Here is a 20,426-nt window from a genome sequence, read left to right on the forward strand (position 1 = left end):
TGTGCACTCCTCTAACAACAGCATGGTATTTTTTCACTGTAATAGCTACTGTAAATTGGTCAGTGCAGTTAGATTAACAAGAATTTAAGCTTTCTGCCCATATAAAACATGTCTCTGTCCTGGAAAGTTGGATGTTACTTACAACCAAGGACGTCACTAGAGATTCATGGATAGGGGGGCTAAGCCTCTTTTAGGGGGGTCAGGGCATACTCCCCCAGGATTTGTTTTAAAGTCCCCGAAACATCTTTTCATCATGTATTTTTAGATTAACAACGGGTGTAAAATCGATCAAAATAAGGTTATTTTTGGTCAAGGTTGGCTAAAAGTATACCTCTCTCATAGTTTGTGTTAGACACTTATCTAATATGACTTACTTAAATTCTATCAAAATAAAGAAATCAAAGTCCACTCTGTCCTCATCCATCCAACACCAACAAAAGGCACAAAAATGGCTGTACAATCTAGCCAAAATACTTTTTGGATGTTATTTTGAGAGAGGGAGACATGCAGGTCATATTATACCATTAGGAAAAAATCTTTAAGTTTCACCCTTTTCTTAATTGTTAAAATTAACCCAATAATTCAGACACATGGAACATCTTAAACAGTATCATCCACAATGGGGCAAAACTAAATTCAACTAATGAGCTAAATAAAATGTAAAAAACTGAAAAATAATTAGGAATAAAATCTGAAAGTAAGATCCCAAACAAATATTACAACCTATATTACAGAACTGCTCCTCCTGCTTCTCTCTTTTGATGCTTATTTTGTGGGTGGACGCATCAAAGTGTACCTCCTATTTTTAAAGGTGGCAAAGTGGTCAATAATACTATTGTGGCTTAGTGGCCCAAACACTTCACCCTCAATGGACATGGCTGCAAGACTTGCAATTATTTTCTGACCCATTGTCTTACGCAACCAGGACTGCAGCCGGCGCAGTGCACTGAAGGACCTTTCACAGGAGCTGCTGCTCACAGGAATTGTGAGGGCAACCTGAATGATTTCCTTCAGAGAAGGAAACATATCATCCAGGAGGTTATGCACAGCAAGCATATCTTTGGGAGGACGTCCTCTTTTCTGGGCAAGGACGTTTCGGCCACCAACATCTCTTCTGTTTCAACATCAATACTGTAGTGCTTGGCAAACTCAGTTTAGCATGATGTATCTAGGAAGTTTTTTGGAGCTGCATGCCTGTATGCCTTTGAGCAGACCTGCATCTACAGTCAAGAATTGCTGGTCAAGCTCACAAACTATCCTGTCCAAGCAGGGGAGCAACAACTCTGTTTTCATTGTTTGGGAACATGACAGTTCTGTGCCTAAACCCAAGGAGGTCCCCACCACAAAATCTCCCATTTTCCTTTGTTTTTCGCTTTCTTGCTGAGTCTGCTTCTGGACTTATTGTGAATTTCAGAGTGCTTTGGTTTTGTCAAAGTTCTGTGGCAAATGCATCTGTGCGTTTGCCTATCGGTGTGTCACATTCAGCTTGTTTGCCGAAACAAGCTTCTGCCAGGTCTACAGTCTCTTTCTGGAGGAACTTATGTAGTCCCTCAGTTATAGAAAGAAGGGACTGAAACATCAGTAGCAAATACACGGTGGATAACTTATGAAGCTTTGCTCTCAGACCAACAGCCATGGGGGATCCAATGGCAGACATTCAAAAATAGCAGTTAGTGTCCAGGACTGCCCAGCGAGTGTTTAAGAGCTGTACAAGTTCAGCTGATGTTATTCCAAGTTTGGATTGAGCTTCTTTGCACTTGTGGTGTTTAACTAGGGATGAACTGAAAAACGAATACACATTCTCCAAGAAACTGAAAAGTATGCAAGTATGACACAACACCAAATTAAGCTCATGAAATTAACAATGTACATAAATTGCCTCTGGATGCAACACTCTGACATGTGCTTGCACACCTCCTTTGGACCCACTCATGTCAGCTGCACCATCAAAGGTCTTTGCAACAAACTTTAGGCCTGCTACCCCTCTCATTTGGAGTTGCTGTTGCAACTCATTTGCTATCGATTGGGCATCAAATGACTTGATTTCTGCTAGTGCTAGTAAACGCTCCTTAACTGTCCCCTCTGTCACATACCTAACACACAGAGCCAACTGTTAAAACTGCCCATCCCTGGCCTCATCTGCCATAATGGCATACATTCCAGACTTTGACATCTCAGAGACCATGGTGTCCATAATCTCTTGAGCACAGCATTTGATGGAGTATTGTACCTTTGCAGGAAAGGGTCAAACTCCTTCAAAAGCTCCATACATTCAAGAAAGTGCCATCTATTTGTGCTTTCATTAGATTCATCATTGGCACGGAAGGAGTCCCTGTCTTCCTAACATTGAGGTGACTGCCACAATTCTCCTCAGATAATCCTTTCTCTCCGCAATATCACAAGCATGGGTAGATGTTAAAATCTGAGCAATGTTCCCATGACTGCTAGTTGTCTGGTAGCTTTGCCATGCCACAACACTGTCTGTGTGTTTGTGCCATTTCATGTTTACCGTTGATAAACAAAGCTTTTTCCAATTTTTGCAGCCATTTCTGACAAAATAATCGAATTTCATGTTTTTGCCAAAAACTCTACATGGAAAGCACAAAGCTGCATTTTTGTGCACAGAGTACTCTACCTAATTGTATTTCTCAAACTTCTAATTGTATTTTTCAAAACTTTAGTGTGGGTAGCTATTCAGCTTCACTTGTCTGGGCCCAGTGTCTAAATTGCTCTCAGTTCTGGAAGAATTTGCTGCAGCGGCTTGATTACTTTCTTTCTCTGGATCTTTTGTTGTCCCTCCCTGTCTGGATTGGTTTGTTGTCCCTCTTTCTGGATCTGCTTGCTGTTCCTCTTGCTCTGTATCTGTTTCTTGTCTCTCTCTCTGGGCATGCTTGCTCTCTCTCACTTATACAGCTCGCATGTTGATCTCTGCCTTGCATAGAAGCCTCTCTTTCTGCATGACCCTTTAAGATATCATGAACATTTATTTATGCCTAACAAAAGTAAGACATGCTGTACACATTTAACTGAAAGCTTAAACATCTACTTGATTTTTTTTATCACTAACCTTCATCAGACATGCTCCCTCAGCTCTGTCAGCCTCCAGCTTCTTTCCCTCATTCTTGTCTGCTGTGTTTTGACATGTATTGTTATTAAACTCATATTTACAATAACTCGAGGCTTAATAGGTGATTATCAGTTTAAGTCTTAATTTGTTTGTTTGAACTGGTAAATCTTAATTTCTCACCGGATTAGCCTTCGGCAGAGCTGCTGGCGCACTGCCTCTCTTGAAGAATTTCTGTATATCCATCTAACATTAGTCGTTAGCTAGCCCACAGTTGAGAAATTGAGGATAATACAATGACATTGTGATCAACACTGTCACATTTTCTACACATGACCTACTGATAATTGTTTTGCAATGGCCTACTGAATGAAAGCAATTGAGTATGAAAAGATATGTGCATGATGTTACGTCATCTGTCTCATTTAAGTTACGTCATTCTAGTCACGTTAGCATCAACCGTCCCGGTATAGGGACACAGATCCAGTAGAGGTTAACCTCTACAGGATTGGTGGGTCCCCCTCTGGACTGTTGAGCTAACGTAGGGTACTGCGATTAGCATGAGGTTGTAAGTAACAAGAAAATTTCCCAGGACATAGACATATCTGATATGGGCAGAAAGCTTAAATTCTTGTTAATCTAACTTCACTGTCCAATTTACAGTAGCTATTACAGAGAAATAATACCATGCTATTGTTTGAGAAGAGTGCACAGTTATGAACTTAAAGTGATTAATAAACCAATTAGGCCCATTTGGGCAGTCTTGATACAACATTTTGAACAGAAATACAATGGTTCATTGTATGTCTAAAACTGCACATACACTGATGCCATCTAGTGGCCAAAATCTAAATTGCGCCTGGGCTGAAATAATACATTATGGCCCTTGCATTTCAAAGATGATGGTACTAAAAAAATACAAAACGCATGTTTTTTTTTCTCTGTATTATCTTTTACCAGATCTAATGTGTTATTCTTGGGGCAGCAGGTAGCCTAGTGGTTGAGCATTGGACTAGTAACCGGAAGGTTGCAAGATCGAATCCCCGAGCTGACAAGCTAAAAATGTGTCGTTCTGCCCTGAACAAGGCATTTAACCCACTGTTCCGTTCCTAGGCCGTCATTGAAAATAAGAATTTGTTCTTAACTGACTTGCCTAGTTAAATAAAGGTAAAAAAAATAATATTCTCCTACATTCATTTCACATTTCCACAAACTTCAAAGTGTCTCCTTTCAAATAATATCAAGAATATGCATATCCTTGCTTCAGGGCCTGAGCTACAAGCAGTTAGATTTGGGTATGTCATTTTAGGCGAAAATTGGGGGGGAAGGGTCCGATCCTTCAGAGGTTAATTTAATAATGAGCGAGCGACGACGACGGACGTAGTCAATATAACTGTGTTCAGCACATTTGAAATGTAAAGTGACCGAATGCAGAACATGGGCTGCTCTTACAGTATTTTCCCTGTACACCAAGTCAGATAAAGGGGTCATATAAGCACATAATGAAACCTCTTACAATATTAGATTGACATTTCTCTAAAACAGGTTATAGGCTACTCGGCACCGCTGAGTTCGAACAGTAACGTTAGGTGAAATTAAGAGGTGAAAATAGACCAAATTATAAGGGTGAGGCACATGGGCTATTAACAGCTTACCACACAACATACTTAGTATTACTTTCTTAGCTACAGTATACATATCTCCCTTGCATATTACATAATTGATGCAGCAGCACCTTGGCTTGTGATGTGCTCACTTAAACATGAAGGTGTCATCAAAGTCTGGCATTCTCGGAATTTATTGTGGCAACTTGGGGGTGGGGGGGGACACAGCCACTCCATTGAATAGCAGGCTAATGTTACTGATTGCTTTGCACTGCTTGCAGCTTGCTGCTGATTCCTTCCAAACCACTCATTGTTAAATTTGCGATTTCCAACGTGTTGTGTAATGTTAATGTCCAATAGCCGATGAGTACCAATACGTTTTAGCTGTCATTTCTCTTCATTATTTCTCTTCATATGACAAGGATTTGCAAGTAGATTGTTGACTTGATTTATGATGACTGCTAGCTAAGACTTTGAAAGTAAGATGTTGACATGATCAGTCCAATTAAACTACTGTAGATATAACGTGATTTGATGTCATTCTATGTGTTGCCAATGACCTTGAGCCTTCTTGCATGGACACTTCTAATATACATTTTCTAGCTCTAACCTTAGACTTGTACTGTCCCATGAGTGATAGAAAAATGAGTCTACGCAATGCTCTGTATTTTCTGCTGGCTTGCCCCACCACCACAGAAAGCACTGAGCTAGGCTGAAACACCTGCATTTTGGAGCTGCCTTACTCAAGAAAACAAAAATGAGACTAAGTTTGTATGCGGCTTTATGAACTCAATGAATGTTTTTTTATTTTTTTATTTTTTTTACATTGTTTGCAAACTGATGTGGCAGGTATTAATGCCAAAATAACAAGCAAATCAGCCCCACATGCCCTGAATGACGGGTTGCCACTGGATACATTATACATTTCATAAACTGTTGCACCTACAAACTTATTCAGTCCGAAAGGTGGCAAGTCTGATGCTCATTTTATGGATGCTGTGGACTCGTATTAATCCGACGTCTAGAATTTGAGCTAGGTTTGGGGAAAAAATTGTCTGACGACCCTAATGCTAACAACAGTAAAAAATCCGATATAGTGGTTCCCACCAACAGCCGGACAAATCATGACAAGAGGCGGGGAGTGTGTTGTGTACCGCCAAACAAGTTCATTTGCAAATTTTCATCGACATTGGTGCCATATTGGTTTAGATATAATGGTAGGGGTATTTGAATGTAACATTGAGCTTCAACCAATGCATATACTATAACCCAATAATATTAGTGCACATCAAGACAAAAAAAAAACATCTGAATTCTGGAGCCCTATAGTGACAGTAAAATATAACAAAAGTTGCTTAATTGTCAACCCAAAATTCCTGACAATCACTGGTTTAGGGTTGTATATCAAAGTATTTTTTATCATGCATTCCTGCTTGGACATGTTAGATGTAATAACTTATTTATTGAATACCATCTCTGTAGTCTGACACTTCTTAATAAAGCATTGTAAGTGACTTTATAATGACTTAATAAGCTGCTGACTCAAATGTATTCTATTGTGGGACGCTGTACAATTCTTTTGGGGGGGTGGCACCAAATCATGTGCTGGTGCCACCAACTGAAAATGTTTGTGCCATCAGGGGTTAAATGTTAGTCTTGAACCCTGGCTATATATCCTCCCCCTCACCCCCTCTCCATCCTCACCTCCTGTCTTCCCTGTGTTCTGTCCTCATTCCCTCTCTTCCACTCCTCCCTGCCAGAACGCGTACCCCTCCAGGCGTTCCACCCACACAGACGACTCAGCCCTCTTCATGGTAAGGCGCCATGGCTGTGCTCCCATTCTCTTCTTCCCTTCTTCGTCAACAAGTGTGCACTACTTCACTCTTTCTCCACTAATATAAAACAGTTGTCAATTTAGTTTTTTACATCAACAAATTACCTTCAATTCATTGCACTTTCATCTCTTATCAAAATGAAAAGAAACCAATAAATACATTTGTTTTTCAAGGTATCTTTATCAAAAACTTATTTCATTCCATACAATAATCTGTCATGTTAATTTAGAAATAATACTTGGCGACCCCATCTGCAGTTCCCGGTCGGCAACACAAGGGGTCTCGACCCCGACTTTGAATAACACTTTTAAAAATGAGCAACTGGGGAAAGAAATATGGTAGGCCATTGCATGCTTACACCAATCTAATGCTTTTCTGGGGGAATAAAAACCAAACAAACATTATTTCAACAAAAATGATTTTTTTATACTTTTAAACCCTTGTGGCGGAGTAAACAAGTGTCCACTTTCGGAAAACAGTAGGAAATGGGAACACGACCTGTGTGTCACCTGCTCTCTATCCATCCTCTACCCACCTGTCAACACCCAATAACCTTTCATAGTCCTCCCCCTCCATCTCTAACTAGTCATCAATGGTTAGATTGACACTCTTGTCTACTCTTGTCTACTGTTATATAGCTAAACACATTCACACTATAATGAATCTATAGATTTACAGGTAACTGCCAAAAAAAAAGGAAACGCAAGTAAATGAGGGATACAGAGTATATTGAAAGCAGGTGCCTCCACACACACACACGCAAGTGTGGTTCCTGAGTTAATTAAGCAATTAACATCCCATCATGCTTAGGGTCAAAATGCCCAGTTGCCCATTATTTTGGCTACCATGGTTAGATGAGATCTAGATGACTTTGAAAGAGGGTTCTCAAAGGAGCATACAGGGTTTAAAGGGTGTTTATCTCAGTCACCAGATCTCAACACAATTGATCACTTATGGGAGATTCTGTAGCGGCACCTAAGACAGCGTTTTCCACCACCATCAACAAAACACCAAATTATGGAATTTCTCATAGAAGAATGCTACTCATCCCTCCAATAGAGTTGTAGACACTTGTCGAATCTATGCCAAGTCGCATTGAAGCTGTTCTGGCGGCTCGTGGTGCCCCAACGCCCTATTAAGACACTTTAATTTGGTGTTTCCTTTATTTTGGCAGTTACCTGTGTTTCGTCATATGCCTGTGTGGAAATCTGGTCTTTCTGATTGTTAGATGCAATCTTTTTGGTCAGTGAGCGATGTGTTCTGCCATTCACTGCCACCGTAAAAGAAGTGGCGTTTGACAACGTTAACTGGGTCATGTTCATTACGCACCAAATGGAAGAAAGCGGATTGAACTTCCATGTGGGACTAGGATAAAACACTAATTTAAATTTTCTGTCAAGTGCCCTATGAACACAACCCTGGGTATTATAACTTTTTCACAGTAACGTTCCTCCGACCCAAACTGTACCCCTCTGGCTCGCCTACTCTGAGTACAGTACGGTGTAACCCAAGGATCAGCCTGCTTTTGTTACACATGGCTTATTTACAGCCTGGTTTGGCGGGACTTGTCGAGCTAACCATGCCCCTGGCTCACTTAAAATGTCGAAGTAGTAGCTCACGAAGTAGTTTAAGATGAAGCACTGTAATGAAAGTGCTCTGTCTTGAAAAGTTAAACTGTTGGCATGCACATTTTGTGACTGTCAACAGTAGACTAATGAACAGACTAATGAACAAAATACCCAAAAATCTTTTTGTATAATGTCCCTTTAAAAGGGGGCTGGCACCAGATACTTCCATTTCCTTCCATGCACCCGATTAAGTATCTACACCAGCATGGTATGGTTTGGGTCAGCACGATAGTGTGAAAATGCTGTTATTTTAGTTATGAGATGACCTGCTGCTTGATTCTGGGTTTCAGCTGGCTGTTGGAATCCTTGCCTGTCCCGATGCTTTCTAACTCTAAACTTTTTTTCACTAACCTGTTCCAGAGACGTGGTTGTGTCCCAAATGGCATCCTATTCCATATATAGTACACTACATTTTACCAACGCCCGTCGGGCACAACAAATAGGTCCCTTTTTCCTGGTGCATTGTAACCAGCTTACACCTGTCCTGGCTTAACCCCTCTTCTCCTCCTCCACTTCTTTCTCTTCTGATTCCCCTCTTTATGTGTTTATTTTCTGTCTCTCTCTCTCTCCGTTCTCCGGCTGGTTCACTGTTAGAGCGAGTACCAGCCTCGCATGGTGTTTGAGGTAGACACTGACACCAACACCATAAAGAGGAAGCCTGGCACTCACAAGCAGGTGAAACACACTTTTGGTTACAGTACTACACACACACACACACACACACACACACACACACACACATTTGACTTGTTTCACATGCACATTTAGGTAGCAACTATGTGTACACAGCATACACACAGTCGCACATTGTTGGAGTACAACACAGCAATACATACATACAAACAAACCAACCAAGTCATAGGCACTTAGCCCAAATTGCTCCTTTAATTCGCTCTAGATAAGAGCGTCTGCTAAATTACTAAAATGTAAAATGATATACGGGCTGTCTGCAAACATACCATCACACACGCACAAAGTTGTTGTTTTGTGGCCTGTATCTGCAGCATGTTGTGTGTGTGTGCACTGTGCTTACTCAATTAACAGAACAGTACTCCATTTTCTATCGCTCTCTGCTTATAAATCTCTCCATTATTCCACATCTCTTTTTATTTTCCTTCACACTTCCTTTGTTACTATTTCTCCTCAATTCTCATTGGATTTTATTTTTAAATCCCTCAATCCACCTGTTGCCATTCCTTCCTTGTCTCTCCTTATTTCTCCTTTTATTTTTGTCCTCCTGCACTCTTTTTCTCTGACCACCTCCCCCCAGTCTCTTACTGTGTCTGGGATGTCCATAGATGGGTGTCTCTCCTATCCTGCCGATATTTTCCCCACGTGTCTACTGCAGGTACTGCAACCTTGCACGTCTTTTTTTCAGAGCAACCTCCCTTTTCTGTCTCTTTCTCTTTATTTCCTTATACTTTGGATTTTGGAGCATGCTGCTAAACACTGGTCCAGGGCCAGTTTAGTGATGGTTAGAGTTTGGCTAGTGCATGTGTGGTGCACTCCCCTGTGCAAAATGCCTGCCGTGGCATCAACCAGGTGTGAGCTACACTTTGGCTGTGGATGAGGTGAGTTTCCCCTGTACAATGGAAACGCGTTGAGCACCTATTAGGAAAGCACTAGGTGTCTATAAATCTAATCCATGAATTTGATCTTAAAAGCTAACCCTAAGGGGCACTCTACCTACCTGCAGCCAGAGAGCCTGCTCCATGGCTCTATGCCCATAGTCCACCTTCTTCTATGTAACAGTTGCACATCTTTGATGTAGCTGTAAAAGATAGGTTTGTTAACGCCAAACAGTCAAGATGAATGCTAATGCTAACAGCGCTAATGTTGGTGTCAAAAGGGGCTCTCGTGATATTTACGGGCCTTTACTCTCCCCCATTACATCTCTGGTGCCAACGGAGGTGTGATATGAGTATTGTTGAGAGAACCGTATATATATGCATGACTGCTGGAGTTTCAGTCCTGACTCAAATTGGAAGAGGGATGAAATTAACCTTCTCTCCCTCTGTTTGCTCTCCTCTGGGACTCGACTTGCCACTCAGCAGGGCGAGGATCGCTCCTCCTCCCTGTCTCCCACAGGTAAGACACCAGTCACACTATTCCTGCTGCCCTTCACTGCTAGGTGCAGCTAGTCCCACTGGCTTCCAGGGAAACCAGAGTATAAGTGGCTGTGAACTAGAGCAGCTTCCAACACACCCTTCCCCTCTCCTTACTAATTTACTGTATCCCAAATTGACGACTACTCCCTAGACGTTCCTGTGGATCTGAAAGGATTTTATTACACGCCCTATTCACTCTACCACTCTCCCACCTGCTCACTTCCTGTTCTGCTTGCAGCCCTCCAATCACCTTCTTACCCCGGCCCTGTTACTCCGCCCTCCTGCTGGGGACACGCACAGAGGCCAGACAGCTTCTTGTTTCGCCTCAGCCAGAAGGAAGAGCAGAGGAGAGGTATGTCACTGGATCACAACCTCTGGATCTCGGCTGCATGGCCTTGGGGGCTTTCAGAAGAGTGTGTTGATACCTCTTGAGTGTGCAATGCGCATGTCGCAATTGAGTATCATGTGACATTGCTCTGGTAACTAGCTGGGCTGATGGACACGTCTGGATGGGATCCTGCACAGTCACTGAACGGTACTGCGGATAGTCAAACAAAATAGATGGTTCACACCCTTAGAATTAAATTGGGGGTCGGGGAGGGGCGGTAGTAGGAGATCGTTTTGCTTATGGAAAGATTTCTATGTTTTAAATGGGGGAGGGGATATTGTCGGCTTTTGTTTTGACTTATGTATGATGGTCTGCTCTGTTGGTTTTGTGATCCCATCTATTACTTTGATTTCTGTCTGTATATAGGTCAGAGTTTTGTCTGTCTGGTTCAGTGACTTCCATGTTCAGTTCAGTGACTAACATGCATCTGTGGCCTACAGTTTCGTAGCTCAGTTTTCTGTTGGTTTTGTTCCAACTCTCTATTACTTCAAGTTCCTTCTGTTGCTGTAGAGTTCTATCTGCTGTAGTTTGCCTTCTGAATTGTTTGCCAGCCGTCTGATCATGCCATTTGTATCTGTAGAGCTGGGCTTTCCTCATCTTCAAGATAAATGATTAGCACCCATTCTGCTTTCACCAGCTTTTGATCTTGTGTGTGTGTGTATGTTTGAGCCTGTCTGGTTCTGTCTTCCTCCCCAGGTGATGGTGCCGCCCCCAGGCCGGAGCCTGAAGAGGTGACCCCTACCCAGCCTCAAGGCCCCATGGGAGAGGAGGCTGCTCTGGTGGAGCAACTGCGGAAGGTGAACAGATTCTCCCCCCTTTTGACCAAGCCATTAGGGCCTGGAGTTTCTACTGGGTTCCTTGGCCCATATTCATAAAGCGTCTCAGAGTAGAAGTGCTGAACTAAAATCAGTCTTTCCTTTCAGATCGTAATGAGTACAATTATATGGACATGGGACCTGATCCTAGATCAGCACTCCTACTCTGAGATGCTTTATGAGCCCAGGTCAGATCACAAGGTCAGGAAAAACTCTTGTCCCTACATGTGCCGATCCCCCTGTAATTGTGTCGTACTCTATTTTGTAGAACATCGAATCGCGTCTGAAAGTGTCCTTGCCAAGCGACCTAGGAGCAGCACTGACCGACGGGGTCGTGCTCTGCCATCTAGCCAATCACGTGCGGCCACGATCCGTTCCCAGCATCCATGTGCCCTCCCCTGCTGTGGTGAGTGTTTGTGTGTTTGCGCACCTTGTGCGTGTGCTGTGCTTGCATACCATGTGTGCTTTGGTGAGATATCAGTTTTAGAATACATTTTGTCAGTGTGTCTTTCTGTCAGGAGCACTATACTTCAAGCATATCAATACAGCAATGCTACTTTTTGCATTTGGGTTATGGTCAGACACTGTTTACATCCCAAATGGAACCCTATTCCCTATATAGTGCACTGCTGTGACATAGCCCTATAGGCCCTGGTCAAAAGTAGTGCACTATACAGGGAATAGGGTGCCATTTGGGACACAGCGCTGTCATTGTGCTTACCGTTGTCCCCATTCTGTCTCTGTCCATCAAGCCCAAACTGACAATGGCCAAATGTCGGCGGAATGTGGAGAACTTTCTGGAGGCGTGTCGCAGGATCGGGGTTCCACAGGTAAGACCTTCACTCTAGTTGAATAAAGGACTGGCATACTCAACTCACTAGTCTTCATGCTAAAACGTCTGTGTGTTTGTGATGGGTTATAAAAAGCATATGATACACGAGTACCTTTAATTTGCTAGCAGCAGACAGTGACCTCAACAAATTAATTAAATATCTGAAGGCTACTTTCAGACAGTGCAGGTTTTTCTCTTCTGTCATAAGATTTCTTGTACAGAGTAGGGAGACAGACTCCCCTTACTACTCTGCTTTTTGTATCAACAACAGTTTAGCCTACTTCTCTGTCCCTGCTGTTTATATCAGTTGACTCCAGCTAACTCAATTGACAAACTGGCAACCTGCATAGCTTTTGTAAACCGCTTAATAACAGTAACTTTCTCTCTCTCTCTCTTTCCGTTCCTCCGCTTCCCTCTCAAATGCATCTTCCATCTGTCCATCCAAACACAAAACTCCCCTATCTGTGTGATCTTTGCCTTCCCCCCCACCTAACCCCTTCCTCCACCATTCTCTTCCTCCACTCCCGTGGGACAGGAGAGGCTGTGCACAGTGGAGGAGGTTCTGGATAGCCGGGGAGGCTGTGTTTACGGGACGCTGGGGGTCCTGCTCTCCATGGCTCCTCCCCCCCTCCTAATGCCTTCTCCCCCAGCCCAGCTGGCAGGCTTCGCCCTCTTCTATCTGTCCATCATGTCTGTACTGTGTGCCCTGTACTGCCACCTGGTGCCCCACCTCTGAACTGTCTGTCTGGACAACACAATCCCTTCCTCACCTTACTCGTCCCACAACAAACTGACTCTCTACCACTTATGCACACACACTCGCGCTCGCACGCACACACTATCTCAAACACACACACACACCACTCGCACTCCTCCGTGCTTCTCATTTCATATTGCGGTGTTTTCCATCAATGCAGCAGTATCTATTCAGACACAGCAGTCAGCAGAACTCAACAAGGGAAAAACACAAGAATGAGTGGACCACTCCCTCTCTGTCCCACTCTGCCTTAACAAAGAGGAGAGCTCGCAACTGCCTGGTTTGCCATCCACTGAAAAGGGCACAACTCCAAATGCCAAATACCATATAGTAGGTTTTATCTTTTGTTGTTCCAGTTGTTTGTTGGGAAAGGTTACTTGCGTCTCAAGGAGTGGCGAGGTGGACCTTCAATGCTCTCTCGTTACCCTTCTGTCATGTACTGGCACTGCCCCCATTGAGAGAGACAGCAAGACCCTGGAGGTTGCTGTGTTGTCACTGAACTGTCCGCTACTGTACCTACCTACTGAACCTCCTTCTGTGCCTTAAGTTTGTCCGCCTGCCGGTGTGTGTGTTTTAGATGGAACCTTCCCACCCGAAGCCACTTCCATTGCACTAATAACATCAATCAAGTCGGAGTGCTTGTCATATGTAGCCTATGTGCTGCTTCCTCCCTCCTCCTGCCCCTGAGAAGAACCAACCACGAGTAATCTGACTAATCGATGCCGAGCGCTTCTCTTCTCTCCTGACTCTAGCTACAAAGTCAGTCTGAAGTTTTTGCCTAATCAAAAAGAGAGCAGGTCGGCGATGGACATTTGTTAGCCTTTGAGTCTTTTCTGACGCACAATCAAGTATCCTACAGGAACCTTTGTTTCCCTTGACTGTCTGTGATCCAGCCCCCCTCAGTCATAATGCTCATTTTGTGGCTCTGGGGAGATGTTTCCCCTAGATACAGATTTACGATCAGCTACACCTCCCCAATCCTAACCTTATAAAGAGGAACTGAAACGCTCAAATCAACCTACATTTTACAAGGTATGTAACCTTGTTGAAGGTGATGTTCTGAAAATACTTTTTAAACATAATATGATACATTCTTAGAGTGCCTAGCACAAGCTTATTTGATTTATTTTACCTTTATTTAACTAGGCAAGTCAGTTAAGAACAAATTCTTGTTCAGGGGCAGAACAGCAGATGTTTACCTTGTCAGCTCGGGGATTCGATCTTGCAACCTTTCGGTTACTGGCCCAACGCTCTAACCACTAGGCTACCTGCTGCCCCATAGAGAGGTGTGGCCACAGCCATGTTGAAATAACCTCATGGGAATGGTAGGGTAGCCGCGCGCCTACTGTACTCATGGCTTTTTGATCAAGACTGATTAAGAAGTGAAGAAACTAAAAGCTAGAACTACCAATTTGAGAGGGAACAACAATAACAATCATGTTAACAAGCCTGTATTGTCCAGTCAATAATCCACTTGCATAAGTTTTTGAACTCATTCAGATGTATGCTACACTAGTGATTTTTGCAGGGGCATCGGATCTACTGTTATCCGACATTAGTAAGGTAGTTAAATGCATGATTTCCACAATAACAAAGCAGTTAGCTTTGAATAAGCTTGTATAGTCCAGTCAAAAACCCACAGTTTTTGAGCTCATTTAGCGAGCAAGGTCTAGCGGTGTTAAACATTACAGGAATTTTGACATGGGCATCGGATCATACTGTGTTAGCCAGCAAGCTAGCTAACAGCAAAAAGCTTAGCTTAATGCATGGTAGTACCCACAATAATAGTCACTTTTGCAGGCAGATGGTGTACACTATGTACAAACAGTATTCAATATCGTTTACAGTGAGGGACTTAAGATGTGCCAAACCTAAGAGGCTAGCTGGGCTAGAAAAACAAGTATTCAGTTAATGCAAGCTAACGTTAGCTACAGACATGTAGGTTGTTAGATGTCCACTCCTATTAAATCAATTGCAACTAGTTGTGAGATTTACCAAATTATCCTGCCAGTATCCATAGTGAAATTAATAATCCATAGTAAAATTCTGGGCTGTAGCAAGCTGTTCTGATAACATCACGAGCTACTGTAGCTAACTGACAAAATATCCGTCAATGATAGCTGAGCTTGCCATGGTTTTGGACTTGCTAGCTAGCTATGATAGCCCACCTTGCACAGTATATTTGTTTTTTATTTATTTAACTTTTATTTAACTTGGCAAGTCAATTACGAACAAATTCTTATTTACAATGACTGCCCACCAAGAGGCAAAAGGCCAAATGGGAGAATGTGGGATAACATTTTTTGGACAAAAACACTACATAAATAGAGACCTAAGACAACTACACAACATGGCAGCAACACATGGCAATACAACATATTAGCAACACATCATGACAACATTCACCACAATGGTAGCAGCACCAACATGGTAGACAGCAATACATCACGCAAAGCAACCACAAGTGTCAGTGGTTGAGTCTTTGAATGTAGATAACTGTCTAGTTTGAGTGTTTTGCAGCTCGTTCCAGTCGCTAGCTGCAGCAAACTGAAAAGAGGAGCGACCCAGGGATTTGTGTGCTTTGGGGACCAGAATGTTTAACAGAATGTGACTGGCAGAACGGGTGTTGTATGTGGAGGATGAGGGCTGCAGTAGATATCTCAGATAGGGGGGAGTGAGGCCTAAGAGGGTTTTATAAATAAGCATCAAGCAGTGTGTCTTGCACTGGGTATACAGAGATGTCAAGTTTACAGAGGAGTATAGAATGCAGTGATGTGTCCTATAAGAAGCATTGGTGGCAAATCTGATGGCCGAATGGTAAAGAACGTCTAGCCGCTCGAGAGCACCCTTACCTGCCGATCTATACATTTCGTCTCCATAATCTAGCATGGGTGGTTTGGTAATCTGATTCAGGGTTTGGCAGCTGGGGTGAAAGAGGAGCAATTACGATAGAGAAAACCAAGACTGCAGCTTGGATATGAAAACATTCTCAATAAAGCAACTAACATGCATTGTAATCTGGGCTGCCTGTCAGATGAACCATTCAAGTGATGTCATTTATGGCGGCACGCATTAGTCAATGACGCAATTTTCAAATATTTTTTTTTTCAGCTACTATAAGGGTAGGAACTTGCTTCTTTATCACATTTGACTTAATAAAATGTTTCAGTTCACCTTTAACCATTAGTAGGGAAAACTGACCCACGATCAGTGTCTAGGGGCAACTTCACTCTACTCCCTTTTAGCACTTGCCTGATCACTGGTCTGTTTGTGTGTTTAAAACAAATCTGGGACCAGTCTAGGTTGGCACAAGCTGTAGTAACAATCAGCCCCAGGATATGACTGGACTGCCTTCAGGAAGTATTCACACCCTGTGACTTTTTACAAATGTTGTTGTCTTACAAAGTGGGATTAAAATGGATTTAATTGTCATTTTTTGTCTACGATCTACAGAAAATACTCTAATACAAATACAAAGTGGGGGGGAAATTATGTAAAATAAAACCCTAATCTTGATTAGGTAAGTATTCAATACACAAGTCCAATGCTTGTTAGAATCCCATTTGGCAGCGATTACAGCTGTGAGCTCTGTGAAATTGGTTGTTGATCATTCGTGAACATCCATTTTCAGGTTTTGCCATAGATTTTCAAGAAGATTTGTCAGAACTACAATTATGCCACTCAGGAACATTCACTTTCTTCCTTGTAAGCAACTCCAGTGTAGATTTGGCCTTGTGTTTTAGGTTATTGTCCTGCTGAAAGGTGAATTTGTCTCCCAAGTTTTCGCCTCTGCTTAGCTCCATTACATTTATTTTTTTATCCAGAAAACTCCCAAGTCCTTAATTATTACAAGCATACCCATAACATGATGCAGCCACCACTATGCTTGAAAATATGGAGAGTGGCACAGAGTAATGAATGCATTACAGAGTAATGTATTCAGGACAAATTGTGTATTGATTTGTACATTTTTTATGCAGTATTACTTTAGTGCCTTGTTGCAAACGGGATGCATGTGTAGCGTGGTTCGTTCTGCGTTGTGTACTTTTACTTAGGACACTGCCACAACTGGAATTCTGATGGTTGGATCATTTTTATTCGACCTGCACACGAAGAGACAACACACAATATGTTAGCCCTTGGTGCAGTCACAGCTCTCGGGCACCTGCGTGAGCACATAGAAACTCACTCAAACACGGTCCCAAATACTCCCGAGTTACAATAGGTACCCTAATTAGCGAGCTCGGTGAAAGTTGTTAACATAAATCTTTAATTGTCCACATTGTAACAAAACCTATAGTTGCGTAACAGCACTTTATGTAACTTTACCACAGTTTTATATTGACAAATTACGGCGCCAAGGACAACATACCTTGCTAGTTGAAGGTCAGGCAAAAGAGAACAATAAGAGGGTACGTAAGTACAGATAACCCGCGATGGACCAAACCAAAATATACAAAACTTTTACAATTAGGTGTATTTACAATATAGATATAAAAAAAAAAAATGTACACTGAAAAATAACATTAACTATGCAGCTGTAATTAAATAAAGAAAACACATTGAATTATTATAATTGTTATTAACTTATTAACATCCCCTCTTGACCTGGCCTACTTGAACTGTCCTTGTGTGCAACTTGGTGCATAATCTAGGGGAACAACATCACTCTACTACACATGTTTTGGAATATTCTTTTGTACAGGCTTCCTTTTCACTGTCAATTAGCTTAGTATTGTGGAGAAACTGCAATGTTGATCCATCCTCAGTTTTGTCCTATCACAGCCATTACACTGTTTTAAAGTCCCCATTAGGCTCATGGTGAAATCCCAGAGCGGTTTCCTTCCTTCCTGGGGCGTTGTGTGTTAGGAAGGACACCTGTATCTTTGTAATGACTGGGTGAATTGATGCACAATCCAAAGTGTAAATAATAACTTCACCATGTTCAAAGGGAAATGTAATATCTGCTTTGTTTTTTTTAACCCTTCTACTAATAGGCGCCCTTCTTTGCGAGGCATTGGAAAATCTCCCTGGCCTTTGTGGTTGAATCTGTGTTTGAAATTCACTGCTCAACTGGGGGACTTTACAGATAATTGTATGTGGGATACAGAGATGAGGTAGTCATTTAAAAATCATTTTAAACACTATTATTGCACACAGAGTGTTTTTTAAACACTATTATTGCAACTTAATATGACTTATTAAGCATATTTTTTCTCCTGAACTTATTTTAGGCTTGCAATAACAAAGGGGTTAAAGACATTTCAGATTTTTATTTTGTAAAAAAATGTTGACATGGGGCGTTGTGTGTAATCAGTTTTAAATTCAGGCTGTAACACAACAAAATGTGGAAAGTCAAGGGGTGTGAATAGTTTCTGAAGGCAGTGTATATTGCAATGAGTGGTCTTATACTGTTGTATACGAAAGACAAAGCACATATTCTGTGAGAAAGAGCGAGCAAGTGACTCTGGGTTTGTTCCAAATGGGACACTATTCCTTATAGTGCACTACTTTTGATCAGAACCCTATGGGCCCCCTGGTTAAAAGTGGGGGGGAAATGACAACTCAATAGGGAATAGGGTGCCATTCGGGACGTAAGCTGCGTGTGTAGCTTGTTGTTGATCTATGCTGAATGACAGGAGGGCTCTGAAGAGCGGTGGTTATGTTCTGTGTCAGTGGTCTGTTTGGTTAGAGGATGTGTACCCACGTGCCGATCTCTACTGTTGTTGACCTTTCAACTCTTTCCCAGAGCTCCTTTCACAATAAAATGAACCAAATATTTGGTGTTCCTTCCTTCTTCTCTGCAGTTTGTCTTCTCTCCGCGCTACTTTAGATTGTGTTACCACATTTTCTCTCACTCACTCACACACCTACATTTGCTCCTGTGGGATATGTTGTTCAGTGGGTATCTCAGTGCACCAGTCCCTACTTATTGTAATCCTGTGCTTCTGTTTGCACACCTCTGCTCCTTTTCCATGCTCTCCTCAAGGTCATGCCTTTGGATCCCATTCACCTTTTCCATTATGTTGAGTTTCATGTCTTTACATTTTTGTTGATCTTTTGGTGGTGGTTTTTGATATTATTTACCCATCCATTGACATATCCTTTTTTTGTTCTCCCCTCTCCTGTTTTCCATCCTCCTTTTGCCTCGCGTGTGTGTTTCTGTGTGTGTGCGTGTTTTTGTGTATGTGTGTGCATGTGCTCTTTGTCTGGCCTCAGACCCAGCTGTGCCTGCCCCTCCACATCCTGGAGGAGAGAGGGCTCCCCCAGGTGGCCGGGACGGTGTGTGCGCTCCTGGAGCTGGCCCCGCCCAAACACACAACTTCCCCCACCACCACCATCACTACCCCTCTGGCCATTTAGGGCAGCGGAGTTCCACATTCACTGTCATGGATGGACAGACACAGGACCCACTCTCTCCCTCTCCGAGGGTACGTTACATGGCTTTCCCTCTCAACCACCCCTGGCACAAGGGTGTTGAAGAGAAGACACCCTAAAAAAATGCTCCCCCATTTTCCCCCCGCCCCCTCAGCCATACAGGGGCACCCAGCCTTCCCAGACAAGTCTTCCCCAATGGAGAGAGAGAGGGAACAAAAGTAGGTAAAAGAAAGGGATGACTGTCTTTCCCCCAGTGTCCCCACACAGACTGCTTACGATTTGCATCCTCTAAAGACAGACAGACAACCGAGATTGTTCCAGACAAACGGTCAGTTGGACGGCAAGGAAGATGGTTCTTTTTATTTTCTAATATTAGTCACTTGTCTTCTCTCTCCATCCTTTTACTAATGTTCACCAGGGATTGTTTTATTTTACACCATTATTATTATTATTATTATTATTATTATTATTATTATTAATGCATCTCATTTTTCATATTCATGTTACTGTTACATGTCAGATCATTGCATGTCAGCGGGATCAGGTAGGGGGAAGGGTTCGGAGACTAGGAAGTTTTCTAAGTAACACAGTCATGTGCTACAAAGAGTCATTTGAGCAACAGTTACGTTGATGCTGCCAACACTTAAAATGGCTGTTATTAAATTAACCAGTCTTCTACATTTTTTATTATGTGTGTCAAATCACGAGCTAGCTGAATCAAAAGCGATGCTGGAGTAGAAAGCGAGAGGGAGCTCTGGGAATCTCTGTTTTATTCTTTCTCAAAATGTTGTGTACAAATATATAATGAGTGAACAAAACATTAGGAACACTATCCTAATATTGAGTTGCACCCCCTTTTGGGGCATGGCCTCTACTAGGTGTCAAAAGCGTTCCATAGGGATGCTGGCCCATGTTGACTCCAATGCTTCCCACAGTTGTCAAGTTAGCTGGATGTCCTTTGGGTGGTGGACCATTATTGATACACATAGGAAACTGTTGAGCATGAAAAACCCAGCA

The 20,426-nt window shown here is 42.5% G+C and overlaps 1 protein-coding gene and 1 long non-coding RNA gene across 12 annotated transcripts in view; one reads left to right on the top strand and one right to left on the bottom strand.

The window, feature by feature from the left end:
- LOC115162869 (leucine-rich repeat and calponin homology domain-containing protein 3) overlaps window positions 1-20,089 on the top strand; it is an 81,647-nt gene extending 61,558 nt beyond the window's left edge. For 2 of the 11 annotated variants that reach the window (XM_029714331.1, XM_029714333.1), the window contains exons 14-22: window positions 6,429-6,482; window positions 8,726-8,806; window positions 9,402-9,479; window positions 10,183-10,219; window positions 10,478-10,591; window positions 11,324-11,424; window positions 11,711-11,848; window positions 12,195-12,272; window positions 12,810-13,228. In XM_029714331.1, coding sequence (XP_029570191.1) covers window positions 6,429-6,482; window positions 8,726-8,806; window positions 9,402-9,479; window positions 10,183-10,219; window positions 10,478-10,591; window positions 11,324-11,424; window positions 11,711-11,848; window positions 12,195-12,272; window positions 12,810-13,010 — 882 coding nt within the window. In that variant the 3' untranslated portion in view covers window positions 13,011-13,228. Of the gene's footprint in view, window positions 1-6,428; window positions 6,483-8,725; window positions 8,807-9,401; window positions 9,480-10,182; window positions 10,220-10,477; window positions 10,592-11,323; window positions 11,425-11,710; window positions 11,849-12,194; window positions 12,273-12,809; window positions 13,229-19,250 lie in introns of those variants that run through there. The other 9 variants (XM_029714335.1, XM_029714332.1, XM_029714336.1 and 6 more) reach the window with 9 other exon arrangements.
- Window positions 17,106-17,508, bottom strand: LOC115162871 (uncharacterized). Its single transcript, XR_003869658.1, has 2 exons — window positions 17,404-17,508; window positions 17,106-17,196 (listed from the first exon to the last, which is right to left on the bottom strand). It is a non-coding gene; the product is annotated as an uncharacterized LOC115162871 (long non-coding RNA).
- Window positions 20,090-20,426: the final 337 nt, after the last annotated feature.

The sequence above is a fragment of the Salmo trutta genome, chromosome 26, assembly GCF_901001165.1.
Source record: "Salmo trutta chromosome 26, fSalTru1.1, whole genome shotgun sequence".
Taxonomy (NCBI): domain Eukaryota; kingdom Metazoa; phylum Chordata; class Actinopteri; order Salmoniformes; family Salmonidae; genus Salmo; species Salmo trutta.